The 13,497-nt window shown below is 47.8% G+C and overlaps 1 protein-coding gene across 1 annotated transcript in view; it reads right to left on the reverse strand.

Annotated features, from left to right (window-relative positions):
* The window catches only part of SHQ1 (SHQ1, H/ACA ribonucleoprotein assembly factor), a 39,814-nt gene extending 28,416 nt beyond the window's left edge, over positions 1–11,398 (reverse strand). The window contains 7 exon segments of the mRNA XM_075574333.1: positions 2,907–3,019; positions 7,352–7,503; positions 8,712–8,834; positions 10,892–10,956; positions 11,258–11,294; positions 11,297–11,365; positions 11,368–11,398. Coding sequence (XP_075430448.1) covers positions 2,907–3,019; positions 7,352–7,503; positions 8,712–8,834; positions 10,892–10,956; positions 11,258–11,294; positions 11,297–11,365; positions 11,368–11,398 — 590 coding nt within the window.
* Between the last annotated feature and the right edge of the window lie 2,099 nt (positions 11,399–13,497).

The following is a 13,497-nucleotide window of genomic DNA, read 5'->3' on the forward strand; positions in this document are numbered from 1 at the left end:
ATGGGGGGGAGAGAGAGAAGAATGTATGGGGGGAGAGAGAGAAGAATGTATGGGGGGAGAGAGAAGAGTGTATGGGGGGGGAGAGGAGAAGAGTGTATATGGGGGGAGAGGAGAAGAGTGTATGGGGGGGAGAGAGGAGAAGAGTGTATGGGGGGGAGAGGAGAAGAGTGTATGGGGGGAGAGGAGAAGAGTGTATGGGGGGAGAGAGGAGAAGAGTGTATGGGGGGAGAGGAGAAGAGTGTATGGGGGGAGAGAGAAGAGTGTATGGGGGAGGAGAGGAGAAGAGTGTATGGGGGGGGAGAGGAGAAGAGTGTATGGGGGGGAGAGGAGAAGAGTGTATTGGGGGGAGAGGAGAAGAGTGTATGGGGGAGAGGAGAAGAGTGTTATGGGGGGAGAGGAGAAGAGTGTATGGGGAGGAGAGGAGAAGAGTGTATGGGGGGAGAGGAGAAGAGTGTATGGGGGGGAGAGGAGAAGAGTGTATGGGGGGGAGAGGAGAAGAGTGTATGGGGGGGAGAGGAGAAGAGTGTATGGGGGGGAGAGGAGAAGAGTGTATGGGGGAGAGGAGAGAGTGTGGGGGGGAGGAGAAGAGTGTATGGGGGGGAGAGGAGAAGAGTGTATGGGGGGAGGAGAAGAGTGTATGGGGGGGAGAGGAGAAGAGTGTATGGGGGGAGAGGAGAAGAGTGTATGGGGGGAGAGGAGAAGAGTGTATGGGGGGAGAGGAGAAGAGTGTATGGGGGGAGAGAAGAGTGTATGGGGGAGAGAAGAGTGTATGGGGGGAGAGGAGAAGAGTGTATGGGGGAGAGGAGAAGAGTGTATGGGGGGGAGGAGAAGAGTGTATGGGGGGGTGAGGAGAGAGTGTATGGGGGGAGAGGAGAAGTGTGTATGGGGGGGAGAGGAGAAGAGTGTATGGGGGGGGAGAGGGAAGAGTGTATGGGGGGGGGAGAGGGAGAGTGTATGGGGGGAGAGGAGAGAGTGTATGGGGGGGAGAGGAGAAGAGTGTATGGGGGAGAGGAGAGGTGTATGGGGAGGGAGAAGAGTGTATGGGGGGGAGGGAAGAGTGTATGGGGGGGTGAGGTGAAGAGTGTATGGGGGGTGAGGAGAAGAGTGTATGGGGGGGTGGGGTGTTGTGGGTGGGGGGTGATGAGTGTATGGGGGGGAGGAGAAGTGTGTTTGGGGGGTGGAGAGAGTGTATGGGTGGGGGGAGGTGTTGTGTGTATGGGGGGGGGGAGTGTGTATGGGGGGTGTGGGGTGGGGTGTGTATGGGGGGGGAGGGGAAGAGTGTATGGGGTGGGGGTGGGGTGTGTGTTGTGGGTGGGGGTGTGAGGTGTTTGTGTTGGGGGGGGTGAGAGGAGGAGTGTTTGGGGGGGGAGGAGAGTGTGTTTGGAGGGGGAGGAGAGTGTGTTTGGGGGGTGGGGGGGTGTGTTGTGGGTGGGGGGGGAGTGTGTTTGGGGTGGGTGGGTGGTGTTTGGGGGGGTGGGGGGTGTGTTTGGGGGGGGGGAGTGTGTTTGGGGGGGGTGGTGTTGTGTGTATGGGGGGGGGAGAGAGGAGTGTATGGGGGGGGGAGGAGAAGAGTGTTTGGGGGGGGGGGAGGGAGAAGTGTGTATGGGGGGAGGGGGTTGAGGAGAGAGTGTATGGGGGGAGAGGGGAGAGGAGAGTATGGGGGGGGAGAGGAGAAGAGTGTATGGGAGGGGAGAGAGTTGAGATATTTGTATGTATATTGAGATATGTATACTGCTTTTCTGTGCCGTGCTTCAGATCCGAATTTACAAAGCAAAAATAACAATAACCCATTAACACCTTCAGTGCTGGGGATGGGGGTGGAGGTGCCGTCTGTAACACATTACAGGTGCAACAAACAGATCTATACAGAAGGAGAAAGAAAGCAGCCAAGAAAATAAAGCAACAACAGCAGGAAAATGTGCAATTACCATTGTAACCATAGTTACAGCCAGCGCTGGTACCGAACGGTCCTCTCTGTATAACAATGCAGGAACCTCAGGTGAACCACTGTTTTGCGGGCTACTGGATTACACCCCCCCCCCCCCCCTTCTGAATTCACAGCCTTTTCAGGCTGTCCGAGTCCGCAAGATCCAAGAAGATCACACGTGCTCAGCTTGTTCTTTCATTCATCGTCTTTGGACTCGTGTCTTACTCGGTTATCCTTAAGTGTTCCTGGCACCCCTGATGTCATTCGCCGGGTCACGTGACCGCTTCCTGGGCGAACCACATGACCATGGCAAGGCCCTGGACACCTGACACTGAAGTTGGGGGGTGAGGGGGCTGCTCTGTCGTACTGGTCACCCCCTAAACAAAAAATAAAGTGCCCATGATGTACCAGGTACGATATTAGGGCACCAACATGATAATTTTCAGCAAAAACAGGTTGAATAATGCTAAAAAGGGAGCCTTTTGAAGTGAATGGAGCAGAGGATAAGGCGGCCTCACAGCATATTTCAATCAGAACGGGCTGTGTGAGATATCCGGCCGCTTTTGGTCCCCTGTGTGTGCATTCCGCTGGCAGCGTTGCACTGAACGTAGCCTGCCAAACCTTGAATATAATGTGGCCAAATGGGCTATTACCCTTCAGTCCTGTGTAAATAACCCTTGGCGAAGCCGCAGTTCCAAGTATTAACTCTTAGGATCAAACAGGTCAATAGGTTTTTAAAGTATGGGATACGTCCCATAATGAAGTCGAAATGAATAAAAAGGTCATCTTTTTCAGAACATCTCGCGAACTCAATAGCTGCAGACGGCTCCAGCAGTAAAGGTGCGGAAATAAAACATCCAATTCCCTGGCCATTTTCAGACATTTGTGGAATACGACAGAGACGGCTGCAAAAGAATACCGAATCCTATTGGGAAATACTCCCCTGTAGGTTCTTGAGCAGACTGTAAAAGGGACTTACAGGTAATGATCAGGGTCAAACTTGGCACTTTCGACCGCCAGACGTCTTTGTGTGCGCTCTGATGCCGGGGTGACGTCTGGATCCCTTAAGTCAATAACATCATTCAGTTCGTCCTAAAAAGCAACGCAGATTGTATTATGCGACTGGAATCAGAGAGAGAGTCGGGAATGGGTGAAAATGTGCACAAAAAAACGTAACGCTCAACTTAGACACCCCAACAGGAAAAAAACAAAAAACGAGTAACACATAAATATAGTTTATAGCAGGGTTCTGAACTCCAGTCCTCAAGACCTCCAACAGGTCAGGTTTTTGGGATATTCCAGCTTAAGCACAGGTGGCTCAATTAGTGGCGCAGTCTTCGACCTGTTTGGGGGGCGGGGGGGGGGTGTCTTGAGAACCCCCGATTTATAGCAGGGATGTGCAATCTTTCCTTGCTGCGCCCCCTGCCTGCTTGTGCCCCTCCCTTACCTTCTCTCCGGTGTCAAATGACGCTGCAAGGTCACGTGACGTCACATGACACCGCGGCGTCGAAGAGAAGGTAAGTGAAGTTGGAGAGGCCGCACACGATCCCCCGGCATTAATTTAAATGCCGTGTGGGAAGAGCGCAGGGCCTCTGCATCCCCCTGGACAACCTTGCGCCCCCCAGTTTGCGCACCGCTGGTTTATAGTATATAATATACAGGTACCAAAAACAGATTGTTAGCTCATCTGGGCAGGGAATTGGTCTCTAAAAATTCCTGTGTGCTGCATACCGGGCGCTGTACTGCAATTGTGATGCACTTTGAGTCCCATTTGGAAAAAAGCGCTATATGAAATACCGTATTTCCTCGATTCTAAGACGCACTTTTTTTTCCCAATTTCACATCTCTGAAATAGGGGTGCGTTTTAGAATCGATGTACTAAAAAAAAAAACCTGCTTGGGGGCACTGCAGACGGAGGGCGTGCAGCTTTCAGCGTTTTACCAAAAAGTGCGGTAGCCGTCTGCTTGAGCCACGGCCCCCCGCCCGCTCTCCCCCTTGTCTCATGTTGGTTGCTTGAAGTGCTGGACCCCCCTCTGCGACCCACAGCAGTGCGGCTGTAGCGGCACCACGAGCTGACCGCCCCTGACTGCTACTCACAGCTTCCAGCCCCACGAGCCCTCTGCTACTCACAGCTTCCAGCCCCACGAGCCCTCTGCTACTCACAGCTTCCAGCCCCACGAGCCCTTTGCTACTCACAGCTTCCAGCCCCACGAGCCCTCTGCTACTCACAGCTTCCAGCCCCACGAGCCCTCTGCTACTCACAGCTTCCAGCCCCACGAGCCCTCTGCTACTCACAGCTTCCAGCCCCACGAGCCCTCTGCTGCTCACAGCTTCCAGCACCATGAACCCTCTGCCCCTCCTCTGCTACTCACAGCTTCCAGCCCCATGAACCCCCCTCCCCTACTCACAGCTTCCTGCCCCATGAACCCCCCCCCGCTACTCACAGCTTCCTGCCCCATGAACCCCCCCTGCTACTGACAGCTTCCAGCCCCATGAACCCCCCCCTGCTACTCACAGCTTCCAGCCCCATGAACCCTCCGCCCCATCTCTGCTACTCACAGCTTCCAGCCCCATGAACCCTCCGCCCCTCCTCTGCTACTCACAGCTTCCAGCCCCATGAACCCTCCGCCCCTCCGCTGCTACTCACAGCTTCCAGCCCCATGAACCCCCCCCCTGCTACTCACAGCTTCCAGCCCCATGAACCCCCCCCCTGCTACTCACAGCTTCCAGCCCCATGAACACCCCCCCCTGCTACTCACAGCTTCCAGCCCCATGAACACACCCCCCTGCTACTCACAGCTTCCAGCCCCATGAACCCTCCGCCCCTCCTCTGCTACTCACAGCTTCCTGCCCCATGAACCCCCCCCCCCCCGCCAGCCCCACGAGTCCTCCCTTGTCTCTGTCACTGTGTGTGTGTGTGTGTGTCTCTCTGTGTGTGTTTGTGTATGTGTCTCTGTGTGTTTCTGTCACTGTGTGTGTGTGTGTGTGTGTGTGTCTCTCTGTGTGATTCTCTGTCACTCTGTGTGTGTGTGTGTGTGTGTGTGTGTGTGTATTTGTCTCTGTGTGATTCTCTGTTACTCTGTGTGTGTATGTGTCTCTCTGTGTGATTCTCTGTGTGTGTTTGTGTCTGTGTGTGTGTGTCTTTGTCACTGTGTGTGTGTGTGTGTATGTGTCTCTCTCTGTGTGTCTCTGTCAATCTGTGTGTGTTTGTGTATGTGTGTGTTTCTCTGTCACTGTGTGTGTGTGTGTGTGTGTGTGTCTCTGTGTGTGTCTCCCTCCCCCCCACTGTCTCCCTCCTCCCCTCCCCTGTCTCCCTCCTCCCCTCCCCTGTCTCCCTCCTCCCCTCCCCTTCACTGTCTCCCTCCTCCCCTCCCCTCCACTGTCTCCCTCCCCCCCTCCCCTCCACTGTCTCCCTCCCCCCCTCCCCTCCACTGTCTCCCTCCCCCCCTCCCCTCCACTGTGTTTGTGTGTCAATTTGTCAGTTACAGTTTGCTCTGTCAGTGTGCTATTTGTGTCTTAGTGTGTCAGTAAAATAGTTTCTGTCAATCTTTACACAATTGTCTATAGTTAACTGTATTAAAAGAAGTTGTTGCTGTGCAGTATACTGTACACCAGTGTTTTACAATCACTCGTTTGGGGGGGGGGGGGGTTGGGGGGAGGTTAGTGTAGTGTAGGTGGTTATTCTAAATATGCGTATGGGGGGGGGGGGGGGGGGGGTAATGTATTGCATAGGGAGAATTGTATGTGTGTGTGGGGGGAAATCGTATGTGTGTGGCCAGGGGGTGGAGGGGAGGATTGAGGGAGCTGGATTGAGTGTGGTGGGGGGGGGGGGGGGGCGGCGGGGGTTACTGAGTGATAGCCGAGGGGAGGGGGGGGGGGGAAAGAGAAGGAGTGAGAGGAGAAATGGGGTAGTGAGGGAGGGGGGAGAGAAATACATGGAGAGGTATGAATACAGCAGGTGTAAAAGCAGGAGGGGGGGGCCTCGCAGGGCCGCCAACACGCAGAAGGGGGGAGGGGGACCGATGGAAACTCCTGAATCTACGGAATATGTTCACGCATAATGGAGCCCTGAAAAAAAAAAATAATGTACCCGGGGGCCCGCACATGTCTAGCTGCGCCACTGCTACAGTGCATGCACATATTTGTATAAACCGAACGTTCTTCACCGCTTCTAAAAGTAATGTGGTCTATGCGTCTTTGTACTAAAAGAAGGCTGTGACGCAGCTCAATATTACTTTGCGCGAGTTGCCAACCTTCACCTTCGTCTGTCCTGCATTTTACAGAAATGGTTTTAACCCCAAGTGCCGGAAGGGCAACAGAGCCACGTCCCCTCCGGCACTCGCGATCAAGTAATCGCTTTGTCATGGGAGGAGTCATCTCCCTTCAGTGCAGATCACGCCGAGCTCCATTGGAGCGCAGGACGCGATATCCCCTAAAACAATGAGCATTTATTTGGGGGTCATTGTCACTACGTCCCGAGGCACTCATCAGGGTTCATCTCAGAGCCGCAGGACTCACAATTGCGTAATGTGCTCGCGTTTACCAAAAAATAAAAAAATAAAAAGTACCCACGTAAAAATATTGAGTGGATTGATAAAACGCATGTAAAATCAGTAAAAACGGAATTCCTTTAATACAATCAATAAACAATGTATTGGTGGAAATTGATAAGTCCTGAAAATTCAAAACACCAATAATAAAATAAAACAAGGATGTACCAATCCTATTAAAAGATGACCCCTTGTGTGACCATTTAATCTGAAACATATGCCAGTTAACAGTGGAATTGATTGATTTTGTGTCACCCTAATGTTAAATAACTACAATGTGGCTTCTGTATTGTTAAGGCTGAGCATTTTTTTTTACTTTGTACCTCCCTTGCTAGAAAACATTTCTTCCACAAACTCCTATCTGGTAAATCTTATTGTCTACTCAGAGTGACAGTGTGACCGATCCCAGGCAGTATAGTGAACACGAGGGCCACACACGTTTAATAACGCCCCAAACTGCACCTCAGCTGTCCAACGCTGTGGGAGCTCCCACAGTCACACCCCACAATGCCTTGCTGATGTGGATGCAAAGCATTGTGGGGAGCGAATTTGGAAGATCCTGCTGTAATTGACAGCTATAATACCCACGCGAAGATGCAGTTTGGGCCCTTACAATGTGCACAGTCCTCACCCGGGCTCAGGAACCCGCCATGACATATAGCTTGGATGAACCCCTTGGAGACACCACACAAACCACAATGAAATCATCATCAATTAAATTATTACTACATAAGTGTGACTGCAATGACGCAATCACAGAAATCACTTTTTATATATACACATTTTGTGCACATACATCTCAATAAACACATTCTGTTTTCTAGCCTGGATTTCGCACACAAGTTAAATGACGTCAGTTTAGGAAATGACACACCTGCAGTCTTGTAAAGACACCAGATCGTAAATTCCCAAAGCCGTAGCTGCAGTGCGAATTAAGGGCATCGGCTGCAGATTGCTCAAAAGGTGTTTGCTCAATTTGCCAGTCAAACTCCTCTTCCTCTTCGTCAGCAAACTCATTTGGAGACCCTTCAGGTTCAAGTCATAATTAGTTACATTTAAAGGGTTATAATTGTGCAATATAAACAATACAGAAATACCACCAAAAAAAAAGGCAAGATAATCTGCTTTGGGGCACCCTGTCCTGAATGATCACACAGATCAGTTAGTCGTAATCTGTATAGCAACAAATCAAGGATGGTGAAACCAGCACGGAAAGCAGAGAATAATTGTCAAGGTAGTTTTCATAAATCACATCCCAACGTGTCTGTCCCCAGAGGGAGTTTCCTCAGGGGGCCCTTGATTATTGCTATGCTTGTATGTATGAGCATTAACTGCGCACGGATCGGTCCCAAGGACACCTGGCTGGCTATAGTAAAGAGACCAATTATTTATTTGATATATCTTGACAGTTAGTGGAGAGCTATTTCCTTTGCACAGAGTATCTGGGATAGGGATTACAGACAATTATTGCATGGGGAGTAGGTTCACCAAACCTATCAGGTCTGTAACAAAAGAAAAGCCAGAAGAGAATATTTAGGCAGCAAGTGTGCGATCTTTTGAAACAGAGAATAAATGTAACAGGCAGTGAGGAGGTTAATATTTGGCTTGAGACACATTCTGTGCCTATAGCAACACCGAGTAATCATAGTGCTCCACTCCTGAAATATCTGTATCACGAAACACGCCTAGAGGCCACAGAGCGCCTAGAAACGGTGCCGACTCCAGCATTCCCATTTAGAATGTGTTGGGAAGCCAAATGCGCTTTAAAAGATCTAGCGGCCGGATTAATCCTGGAGAAGTGCAAAGTGATTATACATTTGGGATTTCTTTTTAGGGGACCAGCAGGAGAGGGCTTCAGATTAAATGACAGTGTCCAGAGCTTTCAAAACACGGCGGCCTTTGAAGATTCTTGAAGGAGAGACCCTTGAGGTTTATAAAAATGGTCTGTACACTATAATGTCATCATGCTAGTCCCCTAAAAAGGTATTCACCTACAACAAATCTTCAGGAAGAACAAGGGATAGGGGAGAGGCAAAATTAACATGGCAGGACTAGCAAGGGTGTGTTAATTTAACTAAAACGATGTATAATGAGGACAGAGATCAAATTAAAACATAACATACTAGTTTTAGAGGGTAAGGTTATCCCTCAAAACCATAAATGCAGCTTTAGTACTCAGTTTGTAAAAGCAACAACCAATAAAAAATAATAATAATAAATAATAATAATCTCACCTATCTCTTCCACCAAGGATCTAGATGATCTGGTCCCTTTTGGTGCCAATAAGGATGTCAATAAATCTAGACCCTCAAAATGCTGTCCAGGAGTCTCTTTAGGTGTTCGAACTGTAAAAATACCTGGAAAGAGCCCGTTAGAAAGCGAGGGCTTATAACCTCGGAAAAGCACGTTCCTTCTTGTTTTAAGAAACGTGACGTTATAATAGCATAAATGTGCGTTTTCTTCCACTCCCGGGACATTGTGTGTCCCCGGCATATTTCCAATCCAGACCCTGAAACACGTGTGTAACTTTGTGTCATTTCCCCTCTCTTTTTCTCAACGTCATTTAACTCACAATTTCAGGGGCTGGGTGGGAGTAACGCCACATTTAGGTATGACCTAACTAATGCAGCGTTAAAGCCCAGTGTTACCCTTAACGTTGATATGTGCCGATAGTGAGAATTATGTGCAAATAATGCATTACCCCAACAGCTATTATACAAAAGGCTCTTTATAAAGAAAATAACTTGGAGGCAGTTGGCACGGCACATTAAAAAATATATATGTTTGTCTTAATATATGCAGCCTTTGATTACCTTTATTAAAAACGAATTACCCAAGCTGCTGATCTATTAGTTCTCCCGTGGTCAATTAGCAAAGATCCTGCTCCCCAGGGTTCACTATATGGCTGCCTTTCCAATCAATCCTTAAAATCAGTGTAACTCAGAAGCTACAATGTATTCTTACATTAGTAAGGTAACATTATCTATTGTTACAGTTTGCAGCTCAAACAGCTGGGAATATTGGCAACAAAATGATCAAACACAGTAAAGTGTTACAAAGATCTTGCACTGCTGCGGATGTGTGTTAAAGGCTGCTATAGAAAATTAAAAGATGCTCAGTATATTAAAACTCATTAAAAATGGCATTAAGAGTTGGGGGGACGGGGGGGAGGTAGCACGTATTATCTAATACTACAAAACAGGTTTTTTTTTGTTAAAAACATGTAGGATACTGCTTGGATTGCTCATTAAACAGGACTATTGGTCTTTGAAGATACGTGATTAGTCTTAACGTGGCGTGAAGTTAACATTATGTTAAGGGAGTTAATTGAGCTTTGTGGATCTGGGCCTCACTTTGGCTGAGTCCCCGGTGGCCGCTCCTCTATGGTGCCGGGCCCAGTAGCTGCCTGCAAGCTCATGTACAGATCGCGATGGGCGACCACATTTTGTAAAGAAAACAAGGATTTTGTCTTTTCTTGTGGGGACGGAGCGCTGGCCGCGTCACGGCGGTGGTTCAGCCAATGAAGGCAAACCAGCTGCATGACGGCACGCCCCCCCCGCACCACTCATCGTGATCTCCTGCAGCTCAACCCACAGACCGCGGCTTTCACCGATGCACGCGCCGGCACTGGGGCCGTAGCCGTAGGCTGCAGTCACGCTGCCACGGAGCGCGCTCATGCTTGAGAGCGGTGACGTCACCAACTCTCCAAGCATGAGCGCAGACTGTCCTGCATAAGGTTGAGGCCTTGGTGCCTTCTCCTGTGCGGGGGCACGCGGAGGCTGAGGGAGAGCGGGTGCTTTCCCTGGCCCTGGTGGACGGGCCGTGGGGGATTCCTAGTGATGTCAAGGAGCTGGTTTGGCGAACTGCTCACGTGACCTGTCGCGCTGAGAAATCAGTTTTTCTGATTTCTCACACAACGCGCGCTTGCCACATGGATGCCAACACTGCCTTAAGGCACTGTTCACATGATCTGCGGCACCATGTCCGAGGCCTAATTTGCAAGCGTGAGCGGGGATGGGGGGTGTTATTGGCTGGATCGGGGCTATTTGTGTGTATTTGTGGCTGTGTGCATTGACTGGCTCTGATTGGTTGCTGGTCATGTGACCCTTCAGCGCACTCGAAAATCAATTTGCCATGTTCCCATGAGCCTAGCTTGAGAGTGTACATATTGATTTTAACTTAAGTTTGCGCTCAGCGCAGCATGGACGCAGTCTAAAGCTAAGGCCCCGCTCCCAGAGCTGTAAATGGCTGTAAATGGCATTCAAAATACATGGGAATAGGACACAAGTAGAATAGTAGAAGTCTGATAAAAAACATGCAATGTAATAAAATATATAATCTCAATGCAGTGCGTTTCTAGCACAAACAGAAGCAACTAACTGCAAAGAAAAATGCAAGTGTAAAATATTAATACCGCCATCAGCATTATAAGTGGCTTTTTGTCTTCCGTCTTCCACAATCCTCCCTGGAAGCGTCAATCTGTAGACAGTGTGGAAATCAGAGATTGTAAGTATGCAATCCCCAAAAATAAATACTTCTGTGCAAACATTCAGTGTTTGTATATTATGGTGATTACTTTTAATGCACCCATTTGTGAAGTGGGAATCTGTGATTTAGGGTCAAATACCTGTCTGACGGCAATTTGTTTCCCTCCCGTGCATGGCTTTCAATTGATTTTATAATGTAGCATGTACTGTAATTGCACAATTTCTAACACGTACACTACGGGTACTTTAAACACACACAAAAAAAAAAAAGACAGATGTATTAATACTCTTACCTCAGGAAGTAAGGCTTGGCGTAAAATTTAAAGTCCTCTCCTTCATGTAAATGTCAAACTCAGAAACTCTGGCATAAGGAACCTTGATATTTATTGTAAGAAATTTGGATCTTGACTTAATTCAAATGCAGGGGTTATCATGGTGATTCAACTAAAAATAAATAAATTGGGCCACTTAAAATCACTGAACATATTTGTAAAGTACCAACATATTCCGCAGCGCGGTACAATGGGGTTACAGAGATAACATTGACAAACAGAATGACCTACAAATAAGGCAGCGCTTAGTCCTGGCGACGCTGCGTCAAAACAAATGTATTGAATCCGTTGCGTGTGCTTATAGTTGGAGCGACGCGACAGCTTGGTCACGATCGATGGAAGTCAATGCAATTTGATTTTTTCAGCGACCGCAGCGTCGCCATCGTCGGGACTATAAGCGCGGCCTTAGAATAAACAAGAGCAAACAGATACAGAAGGTAATGAGGGCCCTGCTCATAAGAGTTTACAATGTAGAATATAGAGTTATTTACATAAATCACAAAGTATTGTACAAAACAGTAATAATAGTTCCAGCACTCACTGACTAGTAGAATGAATCTCAAGAGTAGGTAATTGCCAAATCAAAAAGAGATATTTAATGTCAACACAAGTCAAATCCACGGAGCGATGTGACCAACACAAAAGCGTCTACAATACATACTGCAAAAAAACATAGTATGCAAAAAACAGAATATCACACAATGGGAGGTGGGGGTGGGGTGGAGGGAGAAACAAGGGGGGGGCAAAAAATGGGGATAAGCAGGGGGGCAACGTTTCGGGGACAAACCCCTTCCTCAGGGCCGTTCCCTCAGGACCCCAAAAGGGGACACAGAGGTACTTCCCTTCCCCAAAGCCCCAACACAATGAAACAGCAACCCTAGCAGATTAAGCACACAAAGCACCTCTAAGTAATCAATCTAAGAGTATGACAAAGAAAAAGTAGAGAGAATATAACTAGTGTGAAATCAGACCAGAGGGTATAAGACATCTAGCATAATCACAAGCACGTCTCCTCTCCTGCTTATCCCCATTGTTTGCCCACCACCCCCACCTCCCATTGTGTGATATTCTGTTTTTTGCATAGTATATTTTTTTGCAGTATGTATTTTAGACGCTTTTGTGTTGGTCACATCGCTCCGTGGATTTGACTTGTGTTGACATTAAATATCTTTTTTGGATTTGGCAATTACCTACTCTTGAGATTCATTCTACTAGTCAGTGAGTGCTGGAACTATTATTACTGCGCTGTAATTATTTAGGAGGAATTGGGTCCTTCTTTTTGTTCCTTTATTTGCACCCTGCATGAGATGATCTTATTTTTTGAGTGCCGTCTATCACTTGTTTTTTCTACAAAGTATTGTACATTCCAAAAGTGCCAACACTGCAAGGGATAGGAATGTTATTTAGATTGTAAGCTCTTCATTCCTAAATGTCACTTTTATGTCTGAAGCCCTTCTCCCGTTTATATGTTATTTATATTATTTGTTAGTTATATGATTGTCACGTATATTACTGCTGTGAAGTGCTATGTACATTAATGGCGCTATATAAAGAAAGATTCAATGCTGCACATTAAAGCAAAGTCATTTACAATGCCAACAGTTACGGGTGCTCCCGGCTCAGGGAATACCGGTCTAAGAAATCCAGAATAAGCCTATAGGGGATGATCCAGGGCACAGCGGTTTTTCAAAAGTTACATTTATTGTCCGAGCAGCGCAACGTTTCGACCATCAAGTGGGTGCCAGTCACTTGAAAAAGACCACGTGGATGCCAGTCACTTGAAAAAGACCACGTGGATGCCAGTCACTTGAAAAAGACCACGTGGATGCCAGTCACTTGAAAAAGACCACGTGGATGCCAGTCACTTGAAAAAGACCACGTGGATGCCAGTCACTTGAAAAAGACCACGTGGATGTCGAAACGTTGTGCTGCTCCGACAATAAATGTAACTTTTGAAAATCCGCTGTGCCCTGGATCATCCTCTATATGCTTTATAAATAAAGACATACATACGTTACATACATTCCTGTGTGATGTTATTATTTAATATTACAAACAAAAATATTCAAACAAAAAGTTCTTGACTAAAAGAACATTTCTACAATATACCTTGCCTGTTTTTAAATATTTATTAAATAAAAGACGATGTTGCTATATTTTTAAGATAGGCTGGCAGGTTGGGTCATGTGTCTGCAGTTTGT

The sequence above is a fragment of the Ascaphus truei genome, chromosome 17, assembly GCF_040206685.1.
Source record: "Ascaphus truei isolate aAscTru1 chromosome 17, aAscTru1.hap1, whole genome shotgun sequence".
In the NCBI taxonomy this organism is placed as follows: domain Eukaryota; kingdom Metazoa; phylum Chordata; class Amphibia; order Anura; family Ascaphidae; genus Ascaphus; species Ascaphus truei.